Source organism: Talpa europaea, assembly GCF_964194135.1.
Source record: "Talpa europaea genome assembly, chromosome: 11".
Taxonomy (NCBI): domain Eukaryota; kingdom Metazoa; phylum Chordata; class Mammalia; order Eulipotyphla; family Talpidae; genus Talpa; species Talpa europaea.
The window spans coordinates 70,135,377-70,157,540 of NC_140078.1; the positions used below are offsets into that span (position 1 = coordinate 70,135,377).

The window sequence follows — 22,164 nt, forward strand, 5'->3', positions numbered from 1 at the left end:
TTTCTGTGCCGCCTCCAGGTTGTTTCACGCACAGAGACTGACTAACACCAACCTTCTCTTCGTGGTGGCGGAGAAGCCACTGTGCAGCCAGTGTGAGGCGGGTCGGCTGCTGCAGAAGGAGACACACTGTATCCTGCCCCCGCCCCTCCTCGCCGCCCGCGCCCCCTCCCTCCCTCCGCGCCCCCTCCGTGCCGCCGCCTCCTTGACTCCCCACCCATGCCCAGCGGACGGCCCGGAGCAGTGTGAGCTGGTGCAGAGACCGCGATACCGGAGAGGCCCGCACATCTGCTTCGACTACAACGCGACGGTGAGGAGAGGGACGGCGAACCTGACAACCAGCTCCCCGCCCCCAGGGCTAGCGGGGCCCTGGCCCTCCCCTGCCCGGGCCCGCCCCGGCCGACCTGCTCTTGGTCTTTTTCCGCAGGAAGATACGTCAGACTGCGGCCGCGGAGCCTCCTTCCCGCCGTCGCTGGGCGTTCTGGTCTCGCTGCAGCTGCTGCTGCTCCTGGGCCTGCCTCCGCGGCCGCAGCCTCAAGTCCACGCCCACGCCTCGCGCCGCCTCTGAACACCGCCCCCACCCCGCAGGCCTACCCTCCTCTCACCCTCCCCACACTCCCCGCCTTAGAGCCTCGCCCCCTCCCTCACTGAAGGGACCTGAGCGTGCTAGACCCTCCCCTAGAGTCTGCACCTTAAAGTGGGGTTTCCCAAAGGAGGGCCCGTAGGTCTCTGGCCCCCAGGCCACGAGTCGCCGCTGAACTGTCCAATTGTCCCCCCAACACCCGCCCTCAGCCCCGTGCCCTCTCATTCCCACCGGACTCACCCCCTCCAGGCTGGCACAGGGAAGCCACAGTACTGGTGCCAAACCAGGCCTCCACTGCCCACCCTGCCCCACCCCAAAACTCCCTTTGTGTGGGAGATCTGGGCCTTTTCTCCTAACCTGCCCCTTCTGTCCCACCCAGGACCAAATTTGGATTTCCTGAGAATCATGGAGGAGGTTGAGATGGGCAGTTTGCGACCTTGTGCACCCCAGCTTAAGTTCAGGCAGGAGAGAGGTCCTGGGGCACCCCCCCAATGGGCTTCTGTCCCTCTCAGGCTTAAAGCTCCCATCCTTCACCCCCAAACCCTGCAGGTGTCAGGACAGTGACAGCAGCACTGGCTCAGATACAACCCCATACACTCCTGGAGCCCGGAGGGCAGAAAATGGACTCCCATTAGACATACGGTGGAGGACACACACACACAAACACTCGCGCGCACACACACACACACCATGGGGTAGGGTGGAGGTGGGGGCTCACAAAGCCTTACACAAGGCTCGGGGTTGGTGGGAAAGTTGGCACTTGCACACTCAATCCACTGCTCACCACCCACCTCTAATGTGACCTGCGACAAACCCAACTGTCCTCCACCTCTAAAGCTGAATGTCAAAGCAGAAAAACAGTGCCAAATGCTGGGGCAGGGGTGAAGACCCCTCTGTCCCACCCTAGCCGCCAGTGTTCCCCAAACGCCCCTCACCCAGCCAGGTGCTCATTGTAACCATTTCTCACTAGTGTCAGGCCCCCAGTGGGACCACATGCCCCTGCCTGCACCCCTCGGCAGAGGGACCCTCACCAGACATTGCCCTTTGCCTTAGCAGGGGTGACTTGATCTCTCCTGGCTGGGCCCCCCACAACCTGGCCCTAACATACTCAGGCCTGTGCCCACCCCCTGTCTCCTTCCCATTCATACACACATCCCCTGCCCCCAGGAGGCCTATCTGCTTCTCCCTGCTGAACACACACTTGCACGTGCATACACACATACACACACTCTACACACACAGAAGCTGGGCCCAGGCACATCTCTTCACACCATTCATTCTGGTGATGTCCCTTAAGGGCATCCCAGCCTGGGGACCAGTGGGGGACTGAGGGCAGGGGAAAGTGGCCATGGGGCTCGGATGGACTGGGAGGAGGGGGGAGGGTGATGCATTAATTAATGGCTCCGTTAATTAATGTCATGTTGCTTGTTGCTTTCTCAGTGTGTGTGTATGGTCCATGCCCGCTGCTGGTGGCAGGGTGGGCGCCCATGCTGTACACCCAGCCTAGATGCCAGCCGTGTCTTGTGGGGGCGTGTGTGTAACCGTAGTGTAGTCAGGTGCTCAATGGAGAATATAAAAATAAAAAAGAATCAAACATATACAGAAAAATATATATTTTAAGTTTAAAAAACAGAAAAACAGACAAAACAATCCCCATCAGGTAGTTGTCCAACCCCCAGCTGGGTCTGATTCTTCTCATCACCCACCTGACCTGGCTGCCCCCTCACCTCAGGCTTGGGGGATTGGGGGGCCATTTCCTCTTCTCTGCCCTTTTTTTTTGGTTGTTCTATTTTGTACAGACAAGTCAGAAAAACAACAGTGACAAAAAAGTCAAGAAACTTTGTAAAATATCGTGTGTGTGATTCCTTGTAAAATATTTTCAAATGGTTTATTACAGAAGATCAGTTATTAAATAATGTTCATATTTTCACTTCAAATGGTTCCCATCCACTGTGTCTGCCCTGGGGTGAGGATTGGGGTGAAGACAAGTGACCATGACTTCAGAGTCCCACTTACTGCTCATCTGGGAGTGAAGGTCACAGCAATCCAGGCCACCAGTAGGTGTAGGACATGACACTTGCCAGGCCTCCTCAGTGCCAGATGCTATCTCTTATATAATCGTCTCAAAGCTCTGAGAAAGGCTGTCTAAAAAAGTAATAAAAGGCCTCCTAAAGGCCCAAGGCCAGGAGGGTGAAGGAAAGTAGACAGATGAAAGGCAGGTCTAGCGGGTGTTCCTGCCATAGGTCGGATCACCAGGGCCTAGCAGGCAGGCTCATTACCTGGAGCAAAGGATGAGAACCTGGCTTGAGTCCAGGACTGAGGGCTTGAGGGCACAGTCCTAATGTTCTGGAAAGGCCAGGAACTGGCATGCCCACATGTACAACCTTCTATCCTGGCCCAGGGAGAATGGCCTTGTGCTCCCTGTGACTGTTGCCGCTCCTGTTGGAAACCAAAGCTGAGTCAGGTCTCCCTCGATCCAGTCCAACATCTTGTTCATTTTAATCGCAGCTTTTTTAATTTCAACACTAATTGGTATGACCTTTCCAAGTTCTTTCCAAGATAGACTTACAACCACCAGAGCAGAGGTTTCCTGGTGCTGCTGACACTCACTTCTATTAAAATACATACTCCACACTCACCTGGTGGGCCAGCTGAGTCCTCCCCACAACCTTAGAGTTAGGTACTAGTTTATTCCTGTTAAGTCAGATAAGTGAAATGAGACTTATCTGTGGTTTGGGGATAACAGAAATCCTTTCTCCCCCTATTAGAAGAACAAGAAATGAGCAAGGATTTCAGGGAGGAAATCTAGCCTATGGCTGGGGAAACCTCAATGCTGAATAAATGGAGGGCCTTTCAGGCCTTAGAGAAAACACCTTTAGTCACTCCTCCACAGGGGTCACCCACAGAGCAAGGACTTATAACCCCTAAATTAGCTCCTATGCCTGAAATAGCCTAGAAGTCTTGGGGTAGAGTTGCCAAGTACAGAACATCCAACCAAATTTGAATTTCAAAGAATGAACGTTATGTAGTATGTTTTCCAGTATTGCATAGAACAAAACTATACTAAAAACATTTGGGACATGCTTATACTAAAAAATTATTTGTTGTTTATCTAATATTCAAATCTTACTAGGACCCCTTGTATTTTGGTTTGCTAAACCTGGAAATGCTGCCATGGGGTGACTTCCAGTGGGAACCCAGACCCCGAAGATAGTGTGTCAACATCCTTAATAACCTATGATTCACTGGCATTTGTATTGAAATCAGTGGATGAAAGGAAGGGATTTTGCACCTTTCAAATGCACTTTGTCACATAATTATTTTAATTACATTCACATGTTTTAAAAAGTAACTCATAGCAAAAAAAGCCAGCTTGCACAGGGCACAACGGGCCAGATGCCACTGATGCAATAAGAGTGGACCTGGGGCAGGCCTGGCCCGCGTGTGCAGAGACTCCTCTCTTCCTCTGGGTCAGGGATGAGAAGCCTCTGGTGAGGAGGAGCGTAACAGAGAGCAACCCTGCCTCTCCCCTTTGGGGACTGAAGACCTGAGTTCGAAATGAGGCGCCACCTCATTTGTTAGGACAGCCTGAGCCACACACTCCCTGTGCAGCCAGGGAGGCCTGGCAGATACACACTTCCGTCCCCTGGATTCTCACGGTAGGTCCCGTCACAGCTATTTTGTAAGTTCCATGAAATTGAGTTTCAAACGGTTTCAGGAACTCGGCGAATGTCACAGAGCCGCCAAATGGCAGAGCAAAAATTCCAACTTAGTCAGGACCCAATCACCCCACATAACCTGGGTCAAGCATCGACCGGGCGGCGGGAAGTTTCAGGAGTTCGAGCACCGTTACACACCCGGGGCCACCCGCGCTCCTCCCACACACCTGCCGAGGACACACCCGCTCAGCTGTACGCGACCAGAGCCACTCTCCCCGGGACACTGAACAAGTGTGTGGCACGGAGCTGTGCGGCAGCCGGTACCCGCGCTCTCCAGAGGCAGCGGCGCTCGATCAATCTCCCCCAGACCCAGAGGAAACGGCCGGCGGGGCGTTCCGAGAACTACACCTCCCGAGCTCACGCTCACCACCGCCGGGAACGGCCGGGCGCACAGCCTCCTGGGACTCGTAGTTTTACCCAGAAACTGGCTTTCCTCCCGGCCCCGGCCCGGGCAAGGACTCGGTGTCCCGGCATGCTGTGGAGCCGGAAGACCGGCGCGCCGAGCACATCCCGCAGCCTCCCGGGGCGCGCAAGCGCAGCGCCCCTGTTTGTCGGCGCCGGAGAGGGGAGGAGGGACGGTCGAAGCCAAGACCCAGGCCGACCGGCGCTGACCAGACTTGACTCGGACCCAGAACTAGGCTCCAGTCCCTACGGATCTTAGGACCCCGGGGTGAATGGAGGAGGCCGAGCCCTGAGATCAACGCCAGCCTCCGCGGCCTGGTGCGCGGCGCGCAGGGCTGGAAGACAGGCGTGCCGAATCCGCCCAAGGCCTTGCTGATACCCGGCGGGGGCTCAGGCCCCGGCCCCGCGACCAGGCCCGGCTTGGCCCTTTGGGACCCCAACCGGAAGTGGAGTCTTCACCCGGGCGATAGGCCAGCGACTAGGCCAGGCCCGGGCCTCCCGACGGGGCCGGACTGGAGCGAGGCCCCGGGGAGGCCCCCTAGCCCACTAGACGCCGACGCCGGCCGGGAAGATGCAGCGCGCCCTACCGGGTGCTCGCCAGCACTTGGGGGCCATCCTGGCCAGCGCCAGCGTGGTGGTGAAGGCCCTGTGTGCGACGGTACTATTCCTCTACCTGCTGTCCTTTGCCGTGGACACGGGCTGCCTGGCGGTCACCCCAGGCTACCTCTTTCCGCCCAATTTCTGGATCTGGACCTTGGCCACCCATGGGCTGATGGAGCAGCATGTGTGGGATGTGGCCATCAGCCTGGCCACAGTGGTTGTGGCTGGACGTTTGCTGGAGCCCCTCTGGGGGGCTTTGGAGCTGCTCATCTTCTTCTCAGTGGTGAATGTGTCAGTGGGGCTGCTGGGGGCCTTCGCCTACCTCCTCACCTACATGGCTTCCTTCAACTTGGTCTACCTTTTCACAATCCGCATCCACGGTGCCCTGGGCTTCCTAGGTGGTGTCCTGGTGGCACTCAAGCAAACCATGGGGGATTGTGTGGTTCTGCGAGTGCCCCAAGTACGCGTTAGCGTGGTGCCCATGCTGCTGTTGGGGTTGCTGCTGCTGCTGCGGCTGGCCACGCTTCTCCAGAGCCCCGCACTGGCCTCCTATGGCTTCGGGCTGCTCTCCAGTTGGGTGTATCTTCGCTTCTACCAGCGCCATAGCCGAGGCCGAGGGGACATGGCTGACCACTTTGCTTTTGCCACCTTCTTCCCTGAGATCCTGCAGCCCGTGGTGGGGCTCTTGGCGAACTTGGTGCATGGCCTCTTGGTGAAAGTAAAGATATGTCAGAAGACGGTGAAGCGCTATGATGTGGGTGCCCCGTCCTCCATCACCATCAGCCTCCCAGGCACAGACCCTCAAGACGCCGAGCGGAGAAGGTACTGTGGAATCTCCTGAAACCTTGTCAAGCTATGAGCACATTTCTTGATGGAGTCACATTCCATCTGTTGAGGAGCTTGCTGTATATAGGTGGCAGCCTAGTGTCAGGTGTTGGGGGCAGATTCAGAAAGAGATAAAAACCCAGTGAGAAATTGAGCATTTCGGTATCTCGGCTGCAGTAGGTGTTTCTCAACATTAGAGAATGAAAGTTCCCTTTTCTCACAACTCAGGCCACCTAGTTAGTCTCAAGAAGCGCCCAGTTCCCTTTCGTGTTGTGTGAGAGGCTAATGGAGAGTCATACACATAACCATGGCCTTGTCTCAGAATCGTGGAATCCTAGCAGCAGTACTATGGGAGCCAGACACAGTCTGCTGTTGGTTCTTTTTCCTGAGGGAGGGAAGGACAGGGAAGGAGACCTGGGCATCTTAAGATGCTCTCTGGGCCACCCCAATTGACAAATGCTAAGCTGTGGCCTCTTTCTGGGGTTGCATTCAGATGCTTTGCTTCTCTGCCACTTAATATTGAGAGGGAAGCTTGGGGTGTAAGTAGATTTATCCCTGGCCCCCCAAAATGGCCTGTGTCACCAAATCCAGAGGACAGGCCACATGACCCACCAAGGGAGCCTGCTGACCACAGCAGGGAGTGGAGACAAACTTCATTATCTGTAAACCAAGCCACCTGCACTATCAGGTGTCCCTGCTGAATTAGTCACCAGCTGCACCTTGGCCAGGGTAGGGCAGGGCAGTATTTTAATCCAGCTCTTACTCTCTGGGTCTTCAGACTGACCAGTGATCACAGCTCCATTCCCAGCGTTATTCTTGAGGAGGTTTTTGAGGCAGTTACTCGAGTAGTGAAATCTGGAGCAGGCCTGTTCCTTCTTTCTGTACTTGTCAAAGCTTCTGTTTTCGCTCTTGCGTTTTAAATTTAACTGAAGCGTTATCCCTGCGCTTGTTCTCCACTAGGGCTGTGGAGTTGAGTGCGGGTCCCATCCCCCCTCTTGAAGGCGTTTCCAGCGGGGCAAGGGCCACAGATTACTGCGGTCCACGGTGGTGGCTGTTGAAAAGCACACCTGCTGCAGGGCTTAATTCTGGGCCCTACAGTCTGTCTCTGTGACGGATAAATCCTTAAAAACGAGGTCTGTCTTAACCTTACCTGGTTAAGAGGGGGCCAGAAGGGGTGGCCTGGGAGATACTGAGTGGCCCTGCAGCTGTTCAGGTGGTGTTAGGCCACATTCGTGACCCCTTCAGTAAGAGGCTTTGGCCTGCTGACTGGACATTCAAAAAACTGTCCAGGCCAGAGAAAAAAAAATGGATAGGTGCAGAGGGAGTGGGGCTCATCTGGAGGTGAGTTCCTGGCATAGTCATGTTGTTAGCTTAATTGGGGGTGCGGCCAGCTTGAACTCCCCAGATCCGGATGGTTACTAGTAATGGGAGACAGTTTCCTACCTTTGACCCTTGTGAGGAAGTGATTTACATGTCACTGCCTCTGTACCTTGGCACGTTTTAGACAGAATTGATGAAGGAATCTAGGTTGGGAGTCTGGGTAACAGCAGGGAAGAACGGCCCTGTCTGTGCCAGCTTGTCATGTAGCAGGCTGCAAGGCAGGGTGGAAGTGTGCCCAGGCGTTCTGTGCCCGTATCCTCTACTGTCATGTCATGCTTCTTGGCATGGTGGAGGGTTTTAGTTGTCTGCTGCATCTAGGAGTGTCTCCAGGCTGTCACCCATGCTGAGGCATCAGGCATCTCCATGTCCACAGTGACGACCCCTGGAAGCATTAGCTGGCAGCATTCCACCTTCCCCAGTGGGTCCTCGGGGTCTACCCTACGGAACCTGTAGGTTCTGGCTTGTGCCACACATGGTTGTTTTTCTTTCCTCTCTTCCTGCAAGGGCTCAGTAAAGTCGCTGCTCTAACATGGATTCTGGTTGATTTGAGGAGAGCACGGAGTTGTTGGGAGGGGCGGGTTGACCCAAGTTGGCTCGGCTTCCTGGCTGAAAGCCAAAGCAGGTGCTTGAATTTCACCCTCCTCCATTGACCTTTGCCAAGAGGCTTGAGACACCCCTAATAAGGAGAGGGGGAGAAGGAATAATCCTTTCCTTGGATGTGATGCCAGTGCCCATGCAGAAACTACAGTGTCTAGAGATGTCCTACTCATCTGCCATGGGGCACTGGCTCTGCCTTCTCTGAGGCACCATGCTCAAAACCTCAGAACCATTCCTGGGGCTGCCTGGTGGGCAGGCTGACAGCCGACCAGCTGGCCTTCTCAGCTTGGGGGGTTCCCCTGTTATGGAGGGAAGCTCAACAGCCTCTGGGTCCTCCTGATGGCTGAGTGGAAGTGGGACATCCCCAACCTCTGGGGAGTCCTGAGCCCTGTATGGGGAAATAGAACACTGCATGGTAAGCGGGGTCAGCTCCATGGGCAAAGCGTGCAGGGCATGAGCCAAGTCCACACACAGTGACCTGTCATCTTTCCTCTGATACCAGGCAACTGGCCCTGAAGGCCCTCAATGAACGGCTAAAGAGAGTGGAGGACCAGTCCGTCTGGCCCAGCATGGATGAGGATGAAGAAGAAGCTGGGGCCAAGGTGGACAGTCCCCTGCCCTCAGACACGGCCCCCACACTCCCAGGAAAGGGGGCTGCCCCAGAATCCAGCCTGATCACCTTCGAGGCAGCCCCCCAAAAGCTGTAACTCCTGACTACCTTGAGTGTAGCACCACCTCTCCCAAGCCCCCCTTGACACCCTCTCAGCTTCTCCAGGGCTTTGACCACTCTGAGGAGAGGGAAGAAGGCCTCTTGGGGGTTTCTACAGCCTTCTGCTATTTTTCGCCAACACTACCCAGGACTCTCACTACCTGGCTCCAACTCTGGACAACCACTATGCCAGGAATGGGGCCTCTGAGGCATCAGCCAGCCAGGGCCATTTGAGGTAAGACTGTGCCTCAGCAGGCAGCCCCAAGCAAGTGGCTGCAGGGACACTTGTGCCACAGCTCCCGGGCCAGTCCTCATGCCTAAGACTGGTTGCCGAGAGCCCCGAGCCAAGGCAAGGATTTGCCAAAAATGTTCTGGGGGTCCAGCCAGTGCAGGAGCCATCACTGGGCTGTGCATCCCATCCAACCCCAGGAAGACTTTGTTCATGTCACGAGAAGATCTCTGATTCCCTGCGCTATGGCCGTGGCTGCTTCAGCACCAGAAGAGCCGCAGCAACCAGGTATTTTCTACAGGACCACTTGAGTGGGCAGCCAAGCCCAGCCTTGCAGTATCAATAAAGCAGTTCTTTGAGGTATGACTCCTATGCTCTGTCAGACCACCTGTGCCGTTCCCTTATGCTCAACTGCAGAAGTCAAGACAGGGGCTCTCACCTAGGTTCAAAGGTGTAGTCTGTCCCCAGTGCAACTCCAGCTGTATCAAAAGCCCGCTCACTGCCCCACTCCCTTTCCTCCCCACCTCCACCACCAACTGCATGCCCACCATCGGACCACCTTCCCAGAGCTTTCAGCTCAGCTGTTTGCTTTCTCTTTCCCTCTAACCCCGAGTCAGGGAGGCCCTGGCCAGAGGATCTACATAAGGAGTTGTTCTTATGACTTACCACCAGAATAGAGGGCTTCTGAGATGCCTATGGAGACAGCCCCTCCCCAGCTCTCACCCTGGCATCATCCAGAACTACCCACCAATCTGGAGACCAGCACTGCAGGCAGCTGGGAGACGGGAAGAACACAGCTCTACCCTACACAGCTGCAGTCCCAGGACCTGCTAGGAACTCTATGCTGGAGGGGCTTCAGCGTCTCAGTGAGCATCCAGAGACAGGTACCCATCTTGCCCAACTGCCCAATTTTTATTAGGCACAACTATCCCAGCTCTGGGCTATTCTCCCCATGCAGTCTTTTCAGTCGTTTTTTAGTTTTATTTTTTTCTCTCTCCTGTAATGCCTGGTATAAGTATGAACCGAGTTACTGGGGAGGCAATCTTACAACCCCAACTTTATCAGACACATGATCCATATGCTCTCTGTGACAGCAGAGAGAGGAGGAAAGGGGAGGCACTCCAGCATGACGAACAAGCGAGAATGCAGTACACAAGATTCCTGCTTCAGTGCACCAGTGCTGAGGTGTCCCTGTGACCTACTCATCTGAGAGAGTCCAAGAGGTTCCAGCCCAGCTCCTACACTGAGGGGAAAATTCAGGCTTCCTTAGGCTGGGAAGTGCTCACGGCTGAATCCTTTTGCGGTACAGGTAAGCATTGCTCACCTGATTCATAATGACCAAGCTGGTCATGATGGGACACAGCACAGCCAAGTACCAGACCGCACCAGTGACTGTGGCAGTGAACCAGAATGAGCACATGCCCAACAAGAGGCTGGTACTACCCAGCAGATAGCCAACTAGCCCAGAAGTGGCATGGTATAGCTTGAGCTTGGCCAGAGGCCATCGGGGCAGCAGTTTGGGGTAAAGCAGCCCCACTCCACCTGAGCACTGCAGCCCTGCCCACAGCACAGCGAGCAGCCCTGACCGTCCGTGCCAGGTGGCCAGGTGGGCTTTGCCAAGCTGTTCCTTATGGAGGATGACCAGGCCCAGGCCCAGCAGTGCGCAAAGCAGAGCCAGCAGCTGCAGTGCCCAGTGGCAGCGTGTTCGGCCCTTCCTCGAGAGGGAGCGCAGCAGCGAACTCTCAGGAGAAAACACCAGCAGGGCTTCAGTCATCAGGAAAGAAAACTGGGGAAAGAGATGGAAAACTAAGTGAGATGCTGTTCAGCAGAAAGGACGAGGGCTTTAGATGCCTAAGCTGTCAGTCAATGTGGACAGATTTACCTTCTTTGTTCTCCCCACTGACAAGAGTATCCATTTGGTTGGGCAAGAATGAAGACTTCCATCTGGGACAGAACACCTGCCCCGAGTAACCAGCAAGAGGTATCTATCTTTCCCTACTTCATAGGTGCCATTACTGAAATGCCATCTCAGCTGTGTTACCAAGCAAATGAGGTTTGAGATGTGGCAGCTATAAATGATTCACAATCTTGGGTTCCCTAACACACGGCTGGATACAATTTCTTGGCAAGAGCTGGCTGCATAGGTGCATTGTTTTAGGGAAAATGAAAATGTTTTAGGGAAAATGCATTGTCTAGGTATCATTATAAACTGAGGTAAAAGGGACAGATACATGCTGTTTCCTGACTGGATGTGGGTAAAGCCTCATTTTGTCCTTAAGACAACCAACTCAATTTGCCCTGGGTATCAAATGTCTGGGATATAGGCCATAGGCAAGAATCCGAGCATGCAACTCCTCTAATTCCATATCCCATTCTCTAGATATTGTGTCCATAAGGATTCAGGACCACCATACTTATACTCCCTCCCACCACTAAGAGATGGCCAGACCCACTACTTACAGCTAGAGACATAAGCACCGGGTGCCAGGAGAACAGACCTGGAATGAGAAAAGGAGGCCTTATGGATCTGAGGCAAGAAGACCCAACCGGGCCTCCCTGGTGGTGCAAGGGGTTAAACACCGCACTGTGAAGCAATCCACAGCCTCTGCAGCAGGAGATCAATCCCTGGCTGGCCAGGGAGAAACCCACATGGCGCAGCAGACCTTTCCTGCCTCACCCGCTGCTCCCCTCAGTGTATTTCAGTAGATCTGCCTGTTCTGCTCCCCCTTCTGTCTCTGGTGAATCCTCTCACCACATCCCCCCCCACACCCCTGCATCTCTGGCCTGTGCTCTTGTATGCACAAATAAATAAGTCTTTAAAAAAAAAAAAAAAGCCCCAACCCATACCAATCCCAACAGGCTAGGAAAATGGGCAACCCACCACCTGAGGAGATGCTACCAAAATGTGAACCTCCTCTTGAAACAAGCTGACCCCAATACCTATCTTCTCTTCATTCCTCCCTAGATTAGAGGCCATTTTTTGCCACTTTTTGGCAGTCCTCCCCTCTTCCCCCAGCCCATCCCAAAAGCAGCCAAGGGCAGAATCAAAACAGGGAAAGAAAAGTCAGATACTCTGGGATTTGGCCCAGCCGGCAGAGCCCCCATACTTCATCTGCCCCTTGCCCTACTTTGGCTCCAGTACAGCACATCCCTGAACCAGCCAGGCCTGTTCCCAAGAGTCAGACCCAAGGCTTCCTATTGACCCTGTCCCCCCAGGAAAGTGGCACTTTTCTCCCCATAAGTCAACTATGAATTCTACTTACTGGAGCCAGGCCTGGCAAGTACAGCCACAAAGATGGTGAAGCCCAAGGCCACAAGGTGGGCAGCAGCCCCAGAGGCAGTACGCAGTGCTCGGTAGATGTGTGACTCGGTCTCCACAGAAAGGGTCATGGTCAACCAGGTCGGGAGCTGCAGGCTGAAAGCATAGTAGAGTGAACAAGGGTCTTGGGTGCCTGCTGTTCACTCCTCCCACTGGAGCAAGGGTTGCAGGTCAAGAATGCCACCCCCTTCTAAGAAGTTAAGGTAGAAAGGGACAGTACCAAGATAAGTGCCAGTCACAATAAGCCAATCAAAAGCAGGCGACAGGAAGTACCTGCACATAAACTGGCCCACCTTCCAGGTAGGATGCGCACGACCAAGTAATAGACTACAAATCCCAGCGTGCATCACGCCGTCGCCTGGCAGGAGCGCCAGCTCTAAGGGCGTGAAGCACTACGGATATTGTAGTCCCCGGTTGTGCCGGCATAGCAGCACGAATCCCTCTACGCGCAGCCTCCCTACGTTCCGCTGTCATGCTAGCCCTACACGCTAAGGATTCACCTGCCTCAGCCGCAGCGCCGGCCCTATACGGTGATTTCCTCCGGAGAAAGCACGATACAGGGGGCCAGCCGCGCGCGCCGCCGCTCTACCGCGGAGTCGCTTCACTTCCGGGTGCGACGTCTACCTACCCGCGACTTCCTGAGACAAGCCACCCCCCCCCCCCCGCCCCAAAGTTTGAGTCGCGCTGCGCAGGCGCTGTTGAGCAGCGGCGTTCACGGGTGTGTGAGTGCGCAGGCGTGCGTGATTGGATGGCCCAGGCGTGGGGCCTCTTTCTGACAGGTGTTTCTAGGGGTTGGGGTGCCAGAAGCTACCCACCTGAATCTCGCTAGCGCCATGGGCAGCAGCTGCCGCATTGAATGCATATTTTTCAGCGAGTTCCATCCTACGTTGGGACCCAAGATCACCTATCAGGTACCAGCTAGGGTCTCGGGGTTGGGGCGGGAAAGAAGAACCCTCTCGGCCACTCACCCGACTGCCTAGAGGCGGTGGGTCCCGATGCTGCCGGCACGCCACTCTTTCATTCGCAGAGAACCTTGAATGGAGAGGATACTTAAACCCAGGTCCCTGGCCCCAGATGTGGCGGGGCAGACAATCATCACACAAGCAGTGATTGTGGGACATCATAGTGTAGGGGCCAAGGGAGGTTCCAGGTCCCAGGAGAGATGGTCCACTAGTATCCCTACATGCATAGGAATTTTATTTATTTTTTAAAGATTTATTCATTTATGCATACAAGAACTGGGATACTGACTGGGGCGGGGGGGGGGGGTGTTGAGAGGATTCACCAGAAACAGAGCAGGGAACAGAAACGGGCAGATTGACTGAAATACTCTGCTGAGGGGAGCAGCGGGCGAGTCAGGAGAGGTCTGCTACGCCATGTGGGTCACCTCCCTGGCCTGGGATCGAACTCTCGTTGCAGTGGCTGTGGATAGCTTCATAATGCTGCATCTTAACAAACCCTTGCACCACCAGGGAGGCCTCCGCATAGGAATTTTAGAGGAGAGTGTATAACCGGTAGAGAGCCCAGCATATACAAGCCAAGAGATGAGTGAGAACATAGCGTATATTTGAAAACACAAAGCAGTAGGCCTGCGTGGATGAGAGAGAAGAGCAATGCTGGAGAAGAGGATTTAGGTCTTGGGGGTTACCCTCCATACTCCACCTAGTCCCAAAGTCCACTAAGGGGCTTCTTACCATTCCCCTCCCCAGGTCCCTGAGGACTTCATCTCCCGGGAGCTGTTTGATACAGTCCAGGTGTACATCATCACCAAACCAGAGCTGCAGAACAAGCTCATCACTGTGTGAGACCCTAGATTGAGGGGGGAAGAGGGGCATTCCCAGGAGAAGTGGACAGGCTTGGAGGTGGGAGGAGCCTGACTGTTCCCATATCTTGCCCCATCCAGCACAGCCATGGAGAAGAAACTGATTGGCTGCCCTGTGTGTATTGAGCATAAGAAGTACAGCCGTAATGCCCTGCTCTTCAACCTAGGATTTGTGTGTGATGCCCAGGCCAAAACCTGTGCCCTCGAGCCCATTGTCAAAAAGCTGGCTGGTTACCTGACCACTCTGGAGGTCTGCCACACTATGGCTTGGGTGGATGGGCAGGCAGAGTTGGGAAAGGTGTTCTTAGATCTCTAACCTGGGAACCTGCCAGGACAGGATGCTAGCCATGGCTCCTGAGTTGTGTCCACCATGTTGTCTATACTCCATCCAGCTGGAGAGCAGTTTTGTGTCCAATGAGGAAAGCAAACAGAAGTTGGTGCCCATCATGACCATCTTACTGGAGGAGCTAAATGCCTCGGGCCGGTGCACTCTGCCCATTGGTATGGACCAGCCTCTGCAATGACCATAGAGGGGTACAGGAGGAATGGGAATGTGGTAGGGGAAGGTGAGCCCAGCCAAGGACAAGACTCTTGAACAAATTGGTGGCCAGGAAATATCCATGAGTTGGGTTGGTGATATCTAGGGACCAGTACACAATCGGGCTGGGGATGCCAGCAGACCTGTCCAGCTCTGCTTCTTAGGCATGTTCTTTCCCTTCTCCGGATCGCAGTCTCTTGCTCCAAAAAAAGGAAAGATTGTTCTATCCAAAAAGTACCTGCCAAGGGTTTCTGGGGGGAGTGGGTGGTGATTGAGGGTCTCCTAGAAGAAATGGTACTGAAGATATGAATGGGGCCCCTGCAGATGAGTCCAACACCATCCACTTGAAGGTGATTGAGCAGCGACCTGACCCTCCTGTAGCACAGGAATACGATGTGCCTGTCTTTACCAAGGACAAGGAGGATTTCTTCAACACACAGTGGGACCTCACAACACAGCAGGTATGCCACCCCTCCCTGAATACCATCACCTGCGCTGGTCACAGCCCAAAAGGACTCATTCCACCTTTACTGACTCTGCCCTGCTCAGATCCTGCCCTACATTGATGGTTTCCGCCATGTCCAGAAGATCTCAGCTGAAGCAGATGTGGAGCTCAACCTGGTGCGCATAGCCATCCAGAACCTGCTGTGAGTAGGGCAAGGCATGCCCAGGACAGGGAAGGGCCCAGAGGCCCTGAGTGTGGGTGTTGAGAAGGCATGACCTCAGAAGCTGAGCACAACTATCTCCCCCAGGTACTATGGTGTCGTGACACTTGTGTCCATCCTCCAGGTAGGTGAGTCTGGGTTCTGGTTAACTGGAGAGTAACTCATGTGCCTGGCAGAGATTAGGGGTATGTCAGACCTCCAAGCCCTTCTCTCAGGCCCCTGTGTTTCTTGCTGCTCTCCAGTACTCCAATGTGTACTGCCCGACACCCAAGGTCCAAGATCTGGTAGATGACAAGTCCCTGCAGGAGGCATGTCTATCCTACGTAACCAAGCAAGGTAAGGGCAGGCTCTTGGGGAGGGCATATTGGGGAGAACAGGGCCATCAAAAGAGCTGACCCCTGGCACCTACAGGGCACAAAAGGGCCAGTCTCCGGGATGTATTCCAGCTGTACTGCAGCCTCAGCCCTGGCACAACTGTGAGAGACCTCATTGGCCGCCACCCCCAGCAGCTGCAACATGTTGATGAACGGTCAGAGGGGGAGCCCCTGGGGCAGGAGGGGTTTCCTGAGGGCAAGCACACTCATTGTCTCTCCATAACCCTGGGTCAAAAAGGAACAGGAGATTCCCAGTGAGCAGAATCATGTGGGACTGCTAGTCTAGGCAGGCTTCCTGGAGGTGATGGATTTGGAGGCCAATCTGGGCCTCCAGACTGCAGTCTGGAAGGCAGCCTGACCCCTCTTTCTCCCTCAACCCCCCACCACAGAAAGCTGATCCAATTCGGGCTTATGAAGAACCTCATTCGGCGACTACAGAAGTATCCCGTGCGGGTGTCTCGGGAGGAGCGCAGCCACCCTGCCCGGCTTTACACAGGTTGCCACAGCTATGATGAGATCTGCTGCAAGACAGGTGGAGACAGGCAGGGCAGGTGGGTGGGGCAAGGCATGGTGGCCAAGATATGGTTGCTGACCTCCCCTCCACGATCCTACCCAGGCATGAGCTACCACGAGTTGGATGAGCGACTGGAAAATGACCCCAACATCATCATCTGCTGGAAATGAGGCTGTTGTAGGTTGGACAAAGCATACGGCTATGGCTACTCTCTTTCTAAGCCCTGCCTGTTGCACTGAGGGATAGACCAACAACAGACTAGTCCACACTGTCTCAAGGTTGACCCTCAGTTTTGTAACTAAAGTCACCCATTGCTACCTACCTTTATTGAGTACCACTTCTAAATCGGGGGCCACCAAAGAACCAGCAATGTCCCAGCTCCTTGGAGCGCCATCTGATTCACAGGACCCTCAATGGATAAGTAAATGTGCCCACTTAAACTGAAATAAACAGCCAGAAACAGTAAGAAAGGTGTAATGAAAAGTGAGTTGGGATGGGGGCTGGGCTGCTCTGGATTAAATGGGTAGGGAAGGTCTCACTGAGGACTAAAGGAGGCCAATACTAAAGTATTGCAGGCAGAGGGAACAGGTGCAAAATCCCCAAAGCAAAAACCTCTTTGGTGTGTATGAAACACCTAAAGGAGAGCCCATAGCACTGTAATGTAGGAGGCAAAGGGAAATGGCTCAAAAAGGGATATCCTGGGCCTCCCTGGTGGTGCAGGGGTTAAAGACAGCACTTTCAAGCTATCTGCCAGCCACTGCAGCATGAGTTCAATCCCCGGCCAGGGAGCTGCCCACATGGCACAGCAGACCTCTCCTGCCTCCTCTGCTGCTCCCCTCAGCAGTGTATTTTAGTAGATCCACCTGTTCTGCTCCCCACTCTCTCTGGTGAATCCTCTCCCCGCACCTCTGGTCTACACCCAAGTTCTTGCATAAATAAATACATCTTTTAAAAAAAATGATGTCCTGACGTAGGAGGGGGGGAAAGAGCTTCACACTGCAGAGCTGCTGGTAAGCTGCTGTGTACGAAGCACTTTAAGGACCAGAGGCGGCCATAGAGCGCTAGTCTCCCTTCCGTGTGCAAGGGAGTAAAGTCTTATATACACCTTTTAAAGACTCCTGGTTGCTCAGGAGGGTCGAAGAGTGGAAGTGGGTCCAGTAGTAAGGCCGCAGCAGTTTGGACAACCTGTACTGGGGTTGAAGAGTTGTGGCCCTACACAGTATTTCCGGGGTGGAGCCGCCAGGTGGAGCTGGGTGCCCAAAATCCCGGAGCGAGGAAGCCACAGAGGATCATCAGATTCCCGTGGGCTGAGGTGCAGCGCAGCAAGAGCTGTCGCGGCCGGGGTTACTCATCCTTGCGAAGGCAACTCGACGTCCGAGAACAGACCTAGGCCATGGGAGTCTGGAACTCAGAGGAGACCCGTGCGTCGCCACGGGTCGTGAGGGCAAAGCGCTAGGAATCCAAACAGGGTTGTTACCTACAACCCGGCGGGCGAGGTACCCGCCGGCGGGGGCGGGTCGCGTAGGAACGCGGCCGGGGCGGGGCCGGGACGCACTGCGCAGGCGCCGAGCTAGCCGTTTCCATGGCGGCGAGGACTCAAGGACCCACGCGCTCCAACTGCTCCGCAACCGTCATGCCCTAGAATTAGGCCCCGCCAGAAACCATCGTCTCCAAGTGCGTTAGCACCCCACTTCCCCGCTTACTGCTGCCTCGGGTCAGCCGACCTCGCGTTCCTGCTCTCTGTCCCCCGCCAGGGCATGAGTGACTTAGAGCTGCTGCTGCCGGGAGAGGCCGATGTGCTGGTGCGGGGACTGCGCAGCTTCCCGCTGCGCGAGATGGGCTCTGAAGGGTGAGGCAGCTGCATCAAGGGGTCAGACAGAATCATGGGGTCAGAGTCCTGGGGGGAGGAGGGAACGACTTGATATGGGGGGAGGGTTTGCCCTGTGTGAAGGGCCCCCCAAGTGGGAAGGCAAAGCTCTCTGAGATGAGACGGAATATGGTCCTGAGCGCCCTCTAACCCCTCAGGTTCAGGTTAGGCTTCAATAGGACCAAATCCCCACCCCCACTTCATCCCCACACATGTGCACCCAAATGCACACACACACCTGCTCTGGGGCAGGTGGAACCAGCAGCATGAGAACCTGGAGAAGCTGAACATGCAGGCCATCCTTGATGCCACAGCCAGCCAGGGTGAGCCCATCCAAGAGCTGCTGGTCACCCATGGGAAGGTATGCTGGGACCACAGACAGAGTTCTTGCCTTTCCACTCCCCCAACCCCCACCTTACCACTCTACCTACCCCTCAGGAGCACCTCAGGCACTTGCTCTTCCCCCTGGCTGGTATACCTGCCCTCCCAAAGAAGGAAGGGTGTGATACATTTGATTTTGCATCTGTAATGGACAGGACCTTGGGACTCCTGGCAAGGTTCCAGGCATGGGTTGATTAGGATATATTCAGAGGTGATAGAACAACCCAGGCCCAGAGTGTTAAAGGCATTCCTGGATAGACTAGGGCCAGAGGGGGCTCCCACCGAAGTGGGGGTGGGACTTTGTCATGGAAGGAGCCTGCCTTCCCTTGAGGGTGAGAGAGTTAGAAACCAGGAATTAGCCTTGCTGGAACATGACAAAGATAGAAAAGTGTTCCTCTGCGAAAAAAAAGATGGAGCCCTCTACTTGAGGGTGGTGAATAGCCCTTAATAAGAGTGAGATCAAGACACACAACTTTGGAGGACCCAGAGAAGAGGGACATGAGGGTGTGCATGAGCAAGAGGGTTGACCTGAGAGAGACATCTGGGTGGACGAGGAGGAGAGAGGGTGCAGGTGCTGGGAGAGGAAGACAGCCTGGGGATAAGGTAAAGGCCTTGGGAGTATGGGCAGTGGGAAACTTGGGGGCTATCCCCACAAAAATGTTGGGGATCACTAGAAATGAAGGTCTAGGCTGCAGGAGAGAGGTTACTCATGGGGTGTGGGAGAGTCCAGGGGCTCAGGAGAATTTGAGCAGAGCCAAGAATGAGAGGACTTCCAGGCCAAGATAGGCCCACCTCATCCCTGTCCTTTCCACTACCCCTCAAAGATCCCAACCCTGGTGGAGGAGCTGATTGCAGTGGAGATGTGGAAGCAGAAGGTGTTCCCTGTGCTGTGCAAGCTAGAGGACTTCAAGCCCCAAAACACCTTTCCCATATACATGGTGGTGAGCTGGGCCCTGGTTCACAACCCCACCCACCTCATCAGAGGGCCCTGGACAGAGAGGATAAATGGTAGCCCTAATCTCTCCCCCAGCAGCCCTGGGCCCTTTCCTCTTTATCTGGCAGGTACACCATGAGGCCTCCATCATCAACCTCCTGGAGACAGTGTTCTTTCACAAGGTGAGTCACAATCCTGCCCCCAGACTTCTGTCTCAGACCAGGGCCAGGCAGAAATCCCTGGAAGGTTGTGTAGGGAGGACATGAGAACTAGAATGCTTACCCTCTTCCTGCTCCCAGGAGGTGTGTGAGTCAGCAGAGGACACCATCTTGGACCTGGTGGACTACTGCCACCGAAAACTGATTCTGTTGGTGGCCCGGTGTGGTCGTGGTGCCCCCCCTGAGGAGGAGGAGCCCCAATACAGCAACCCCATGCAGGTGGGCTGAGGTTCCCTGGGCACACAGGGGCTAGTAAACTCAGACTCCACAAGGCCTAAGCAGGCAGTTTTGAGCTGTGTTTGGCTCATCCAGGAGCTACAGAAGCAGGCAGAGCTGATGGAATTTGAAATTTCACTGAAGGCCCTCTCAGTGCTGCGTTACATCACAGACTGTGTGGATAGGTAGGCCTGGGGCCTGCAGTGGAGGCCTGGGAGGCTGAGCTTGTAGCCTCTGCTCATCTCTCTCTATCCCTATCTCTAGCCTTTCCCTGAGCATGCTGAGCCGAATGCTTAGCACCCACAACCTGCCTTGCCTCCTGGTGGAACTGCTGGAGCACAGTCCCTGGAGCCGACAGGAAGGAGGTAAGATCCTCCCCCTCCTGCCCAAGCCCCCAGCTCCAAGCTTCCAAGATATCTTCCAGAATTGGTGGAGGAGGGCATCTTGCACATAAGCAGGCAAATTCTGCCCCCTAGCCCACAGAGGATAGGAAGATGCCTCACCCAAGGTGGGCCTAGACTGGGCCGTCCAGCAGGCAAGGCCCATGTGGCCACTATTGATGCTAACTGTGCTCTGGAGCAAGCACTTCCCCAGCCTGGGCAACACCTGTGCCCAGGGAGCAGTCAGTCCCCCAGCCCACACGGCTGGCTCACAGAGCATGTGACTCCTGAACCAGTGTGCTGGTTCCTCTCCCCAGGAAAGCTGCAGCAATTTGAGGGTGGCCGTTGGCAGACAGTGACCCCCTCAGAGCAGCAAAAGCTGAGGAAGTTGGATGGGCAGGTCTGGATCGCCCTGTACAACCTGCTGCTAAGTCCTGAGGCCCGGGCCCGCTACTGCCTCACAAGCTTTGCCAAGGGACAGCTACTCAAGGTGGGGAACTCCTCCCACACCAGTCCAAGCACTGCTCCACCCCAGTCCTGCTATTTGTCTTTGCCTACCCTCCTCAGCCCCAGTCCTCTTTCCTACCTTAGATGATGCAGCAACTAGTGGGACATGGGCCCTACGTAGGCCCAGCCCAACATAGGCCCTCTCTGTTCCTTTGCCCTCTGGTCAACGCTAACTCACACTGGCCTCCCCTGGACACCCTTGCAGCTTCGGGCCTTCCTCACAGACACACTACTCGACCAGTTGCCCAACCTGGCAGACCTGCAGGCCTTCCTGAACCACTTGGCGCTGGCTGAAACCCTGCCCCCTAAGAAAGACCTGGTATTGGAACAGGTAAGTGCTAGGAAATTAGTTGCTCAGGACCACCACCCACTTTGCCAACTCCTCTCTGCCACTCTCCACTTCTCTCTCCCAGATCCCAGAAATCTGGGAGCGGCTGAAGCGCGAGAACAGAGGCAAGTGGCAGGCTATTGCCAAACACCAGCTGCGACATGTGTTCAGTCCCTCAGAGCAGGACCTGCGGCTGCAGGCACGGAGGTGAGTTCTGCTGAGCTCGCAGGAGGAGTGAAAGGCATGCAGAAAGGGTGGACATGGGCAGGGGTGCTCCTGTGCTTCCATCTACCAGGCCCAGTCAGGCCCTCCTGACCCTTTTCCCAGGTGGGCTGAGACCTACAGGTTGGATGTGCTAGAGGTAGTGGCTCCAGAGCGGCCCCGCTGTGCCTTCTGCCATGCAGAGGCCTCTAAGCGTTGTTCACGATGTCAGAATGAGTGGTACTGCTGTAGGTAAGTGTATCCTACCACCCTGGATCCCTGAGCCCCACTCCCATAGCTGCCTCAAGCACTGCCATCCCCACTGTCCCACCTGCCTTCAGGGAGTGCCAAGTCAAGCACTGGGAGAAGCACGGAAAGGCTTGTGTCCTAGCTGCCCAGGGTGACAGAGCCAAGTGAAGGCTACAGCTGCTGTCTACAGACCTCCCATGCTATACAACCCACCCAGAGTGTGCTTCTGAACCTTGGAGTGTAGGGAGGTGAGGTACAGCTGCTGACCCATCTCTCCCAGCGCTGCAGTACTGGCTTCCTGCCCCACCTGCGGTAGGCTGAGGGCCCTGCCTCAGCATGCTGACAAAGGAGGCCTGAGGCGGGGCAGCGAGGGCCGGATGTGGGGACCCTCTTCCTCGAACACAGTAAAGCTGGCCTCAGAAACATGCCTGTCTCCGTGTGGCCTCGGTTGCTGTTAGGGGGAGGGGACTTGCGCACAGGATGGAAGGCGGGAAGGGAGGGGGAGTGGGGACTCTTCGAGAGCTTGCTGCTGCCGGCTCACTCCGCCCGCGGGCCGACTTTGCCCCTGCAGCGGCCAGATTTCCATTGCGCGGCTCTCCTCCACGCACTC

At 55.2% G+C, this 22,164-nt stretch overlaps 5 protein-coding genes across 8 annotated transcripts in view; 4 read left to right on the top strand and 1 right to left on the bottom strand.

The window, feature by feature from the left end:
- Positions 1–565, top strand: part of CACNA2D2 (calcium voltage-gated channel auxiliary subunit alpha2delta 2) — a gene marked incomplete at its 3' end in the record, with an annotated part of 132,570 nt that extends 132,005 nt beyond the window's left edge. For all 3 annotated transcript variants that reach the window (XM_084248085.1, XM_084248086.1, XM_084248087.1), the window contains exons 36-38: positions 19–128; positions 225–307; positions 425–565. In XM_084248085.1, the coding sequence (XP_084104211.1) occupies positions 19–128; positions 225–307; positions 425–565 (334 nt within the window). The remainder of the gene's footprint in view (positions 1–18; positions 129–224; positions 308–424) is intronic.
- A 4,707-nt stretch (positions 566–5,272) lies between these two features.
- On the top strand, positions 5,273–8,810 carry TMEM115 (transmembrane protein 115; the record flags this gene model as incomplete). Its single annotated transcript, XM_084246742.1, has 2 exons — positions 5,273–6,123; positions 8,606–8,810. 2 exons carry the CDS (start codon positions 5,273–5,275, stop codon positions 8,808–8,810), a joined length of 1,056 nt encoding a protein of 351 aa, XP_084102868.1.
- Positions 8,811–10,323: 1,513 nt separating this feature from the next.
- CYB561D2 (cytochrome b561 family member D2) lies at positions 10,324–12,449 on the bottom strand (the record flags this gene model as incomplete). 2 transcript variants are annotated; one of them, XM_084247080.1, is made up of 3 exons in its annotated part: positions 10,324–10,827; positions 11,502–11,539; positions 12,305–12,449. In XM_084247080.1, 3 exons carry the CDS (start codon positions 12,429–12,431, stop codon positions 10,324–10,326), a joined length of 669 nt encoding a protein of 222 aa, XP_084103206.1. The 2 variants fall into 2 exon arrangements, with proteins under 2 accessions (XP_084103206.1, XP_084103205.1); XM_084247079.1 differs by having other exon boundaries at positions 10,324–10,859; positions 11,502–11,597; positions 12,305–12,431.
- A 744-nt stretch (positions 12,450–13,193) lies between these two features.
- NPRL2 (NPR2 like, GATOR1 complex subunit) lies at positions 13,194–16,520 on the top strand (the record flags this gene model as incomplete). Its single annotated transcript, XM_084247281.1, has 11 exons — positions 13,194–13,271; positions 14,070–14,161; positions 14,264–14,432; positions 14,575–14,683; positions 15,045–15,181; positions 15,270–15,367; positions 15,473–15,509; positions 15,628–15,721; positions 15,797–15,914; positions 16,149–16,291; positions 16,376–16,520. The coding sequence occupies 11 exons, from the start codon at positions 13,194–13,196 to the stop codon at positions 16,441–16,443; spliced, it is 1,143 nt and encodes a 380-aa protein (XP_084103407.1). The 3' UTR covers positions 16,444–16,520.
- Positions 16,521–18,030: 1,510 nt separating this feature from the next.
- ZMYND10 (zinc finger MYND-type containing 10) lies at positions 18,031–21,722 on the top strand (the record flags this gene model as incomplete). Its single annotated transcript, XM_084247581.1, has 12 exons — positions 18,031–18,122; positions 18,393–18,501; positions 19,346–19,462; positions 19,584–19,637; positions 19,755–19,892; positions 19,986–20,074; positions 20,154–20,254; positions 20,587–20,759; positions 20,982–21,107; positions 21,190–21,311; positions 21,432–21,557; positions 21,647–21,722. The coding sequence occupies 12 exons, from the start codon at positions 18,031–18,033 to the stop codon at positions 21,720–21,722; spliced, it is 1,323 nt and encodes a 440-aa protein (XP_084103707.1).
- Between the last annotated feature and the right edge of the window lie 442 nt (positions 21,723–22,164).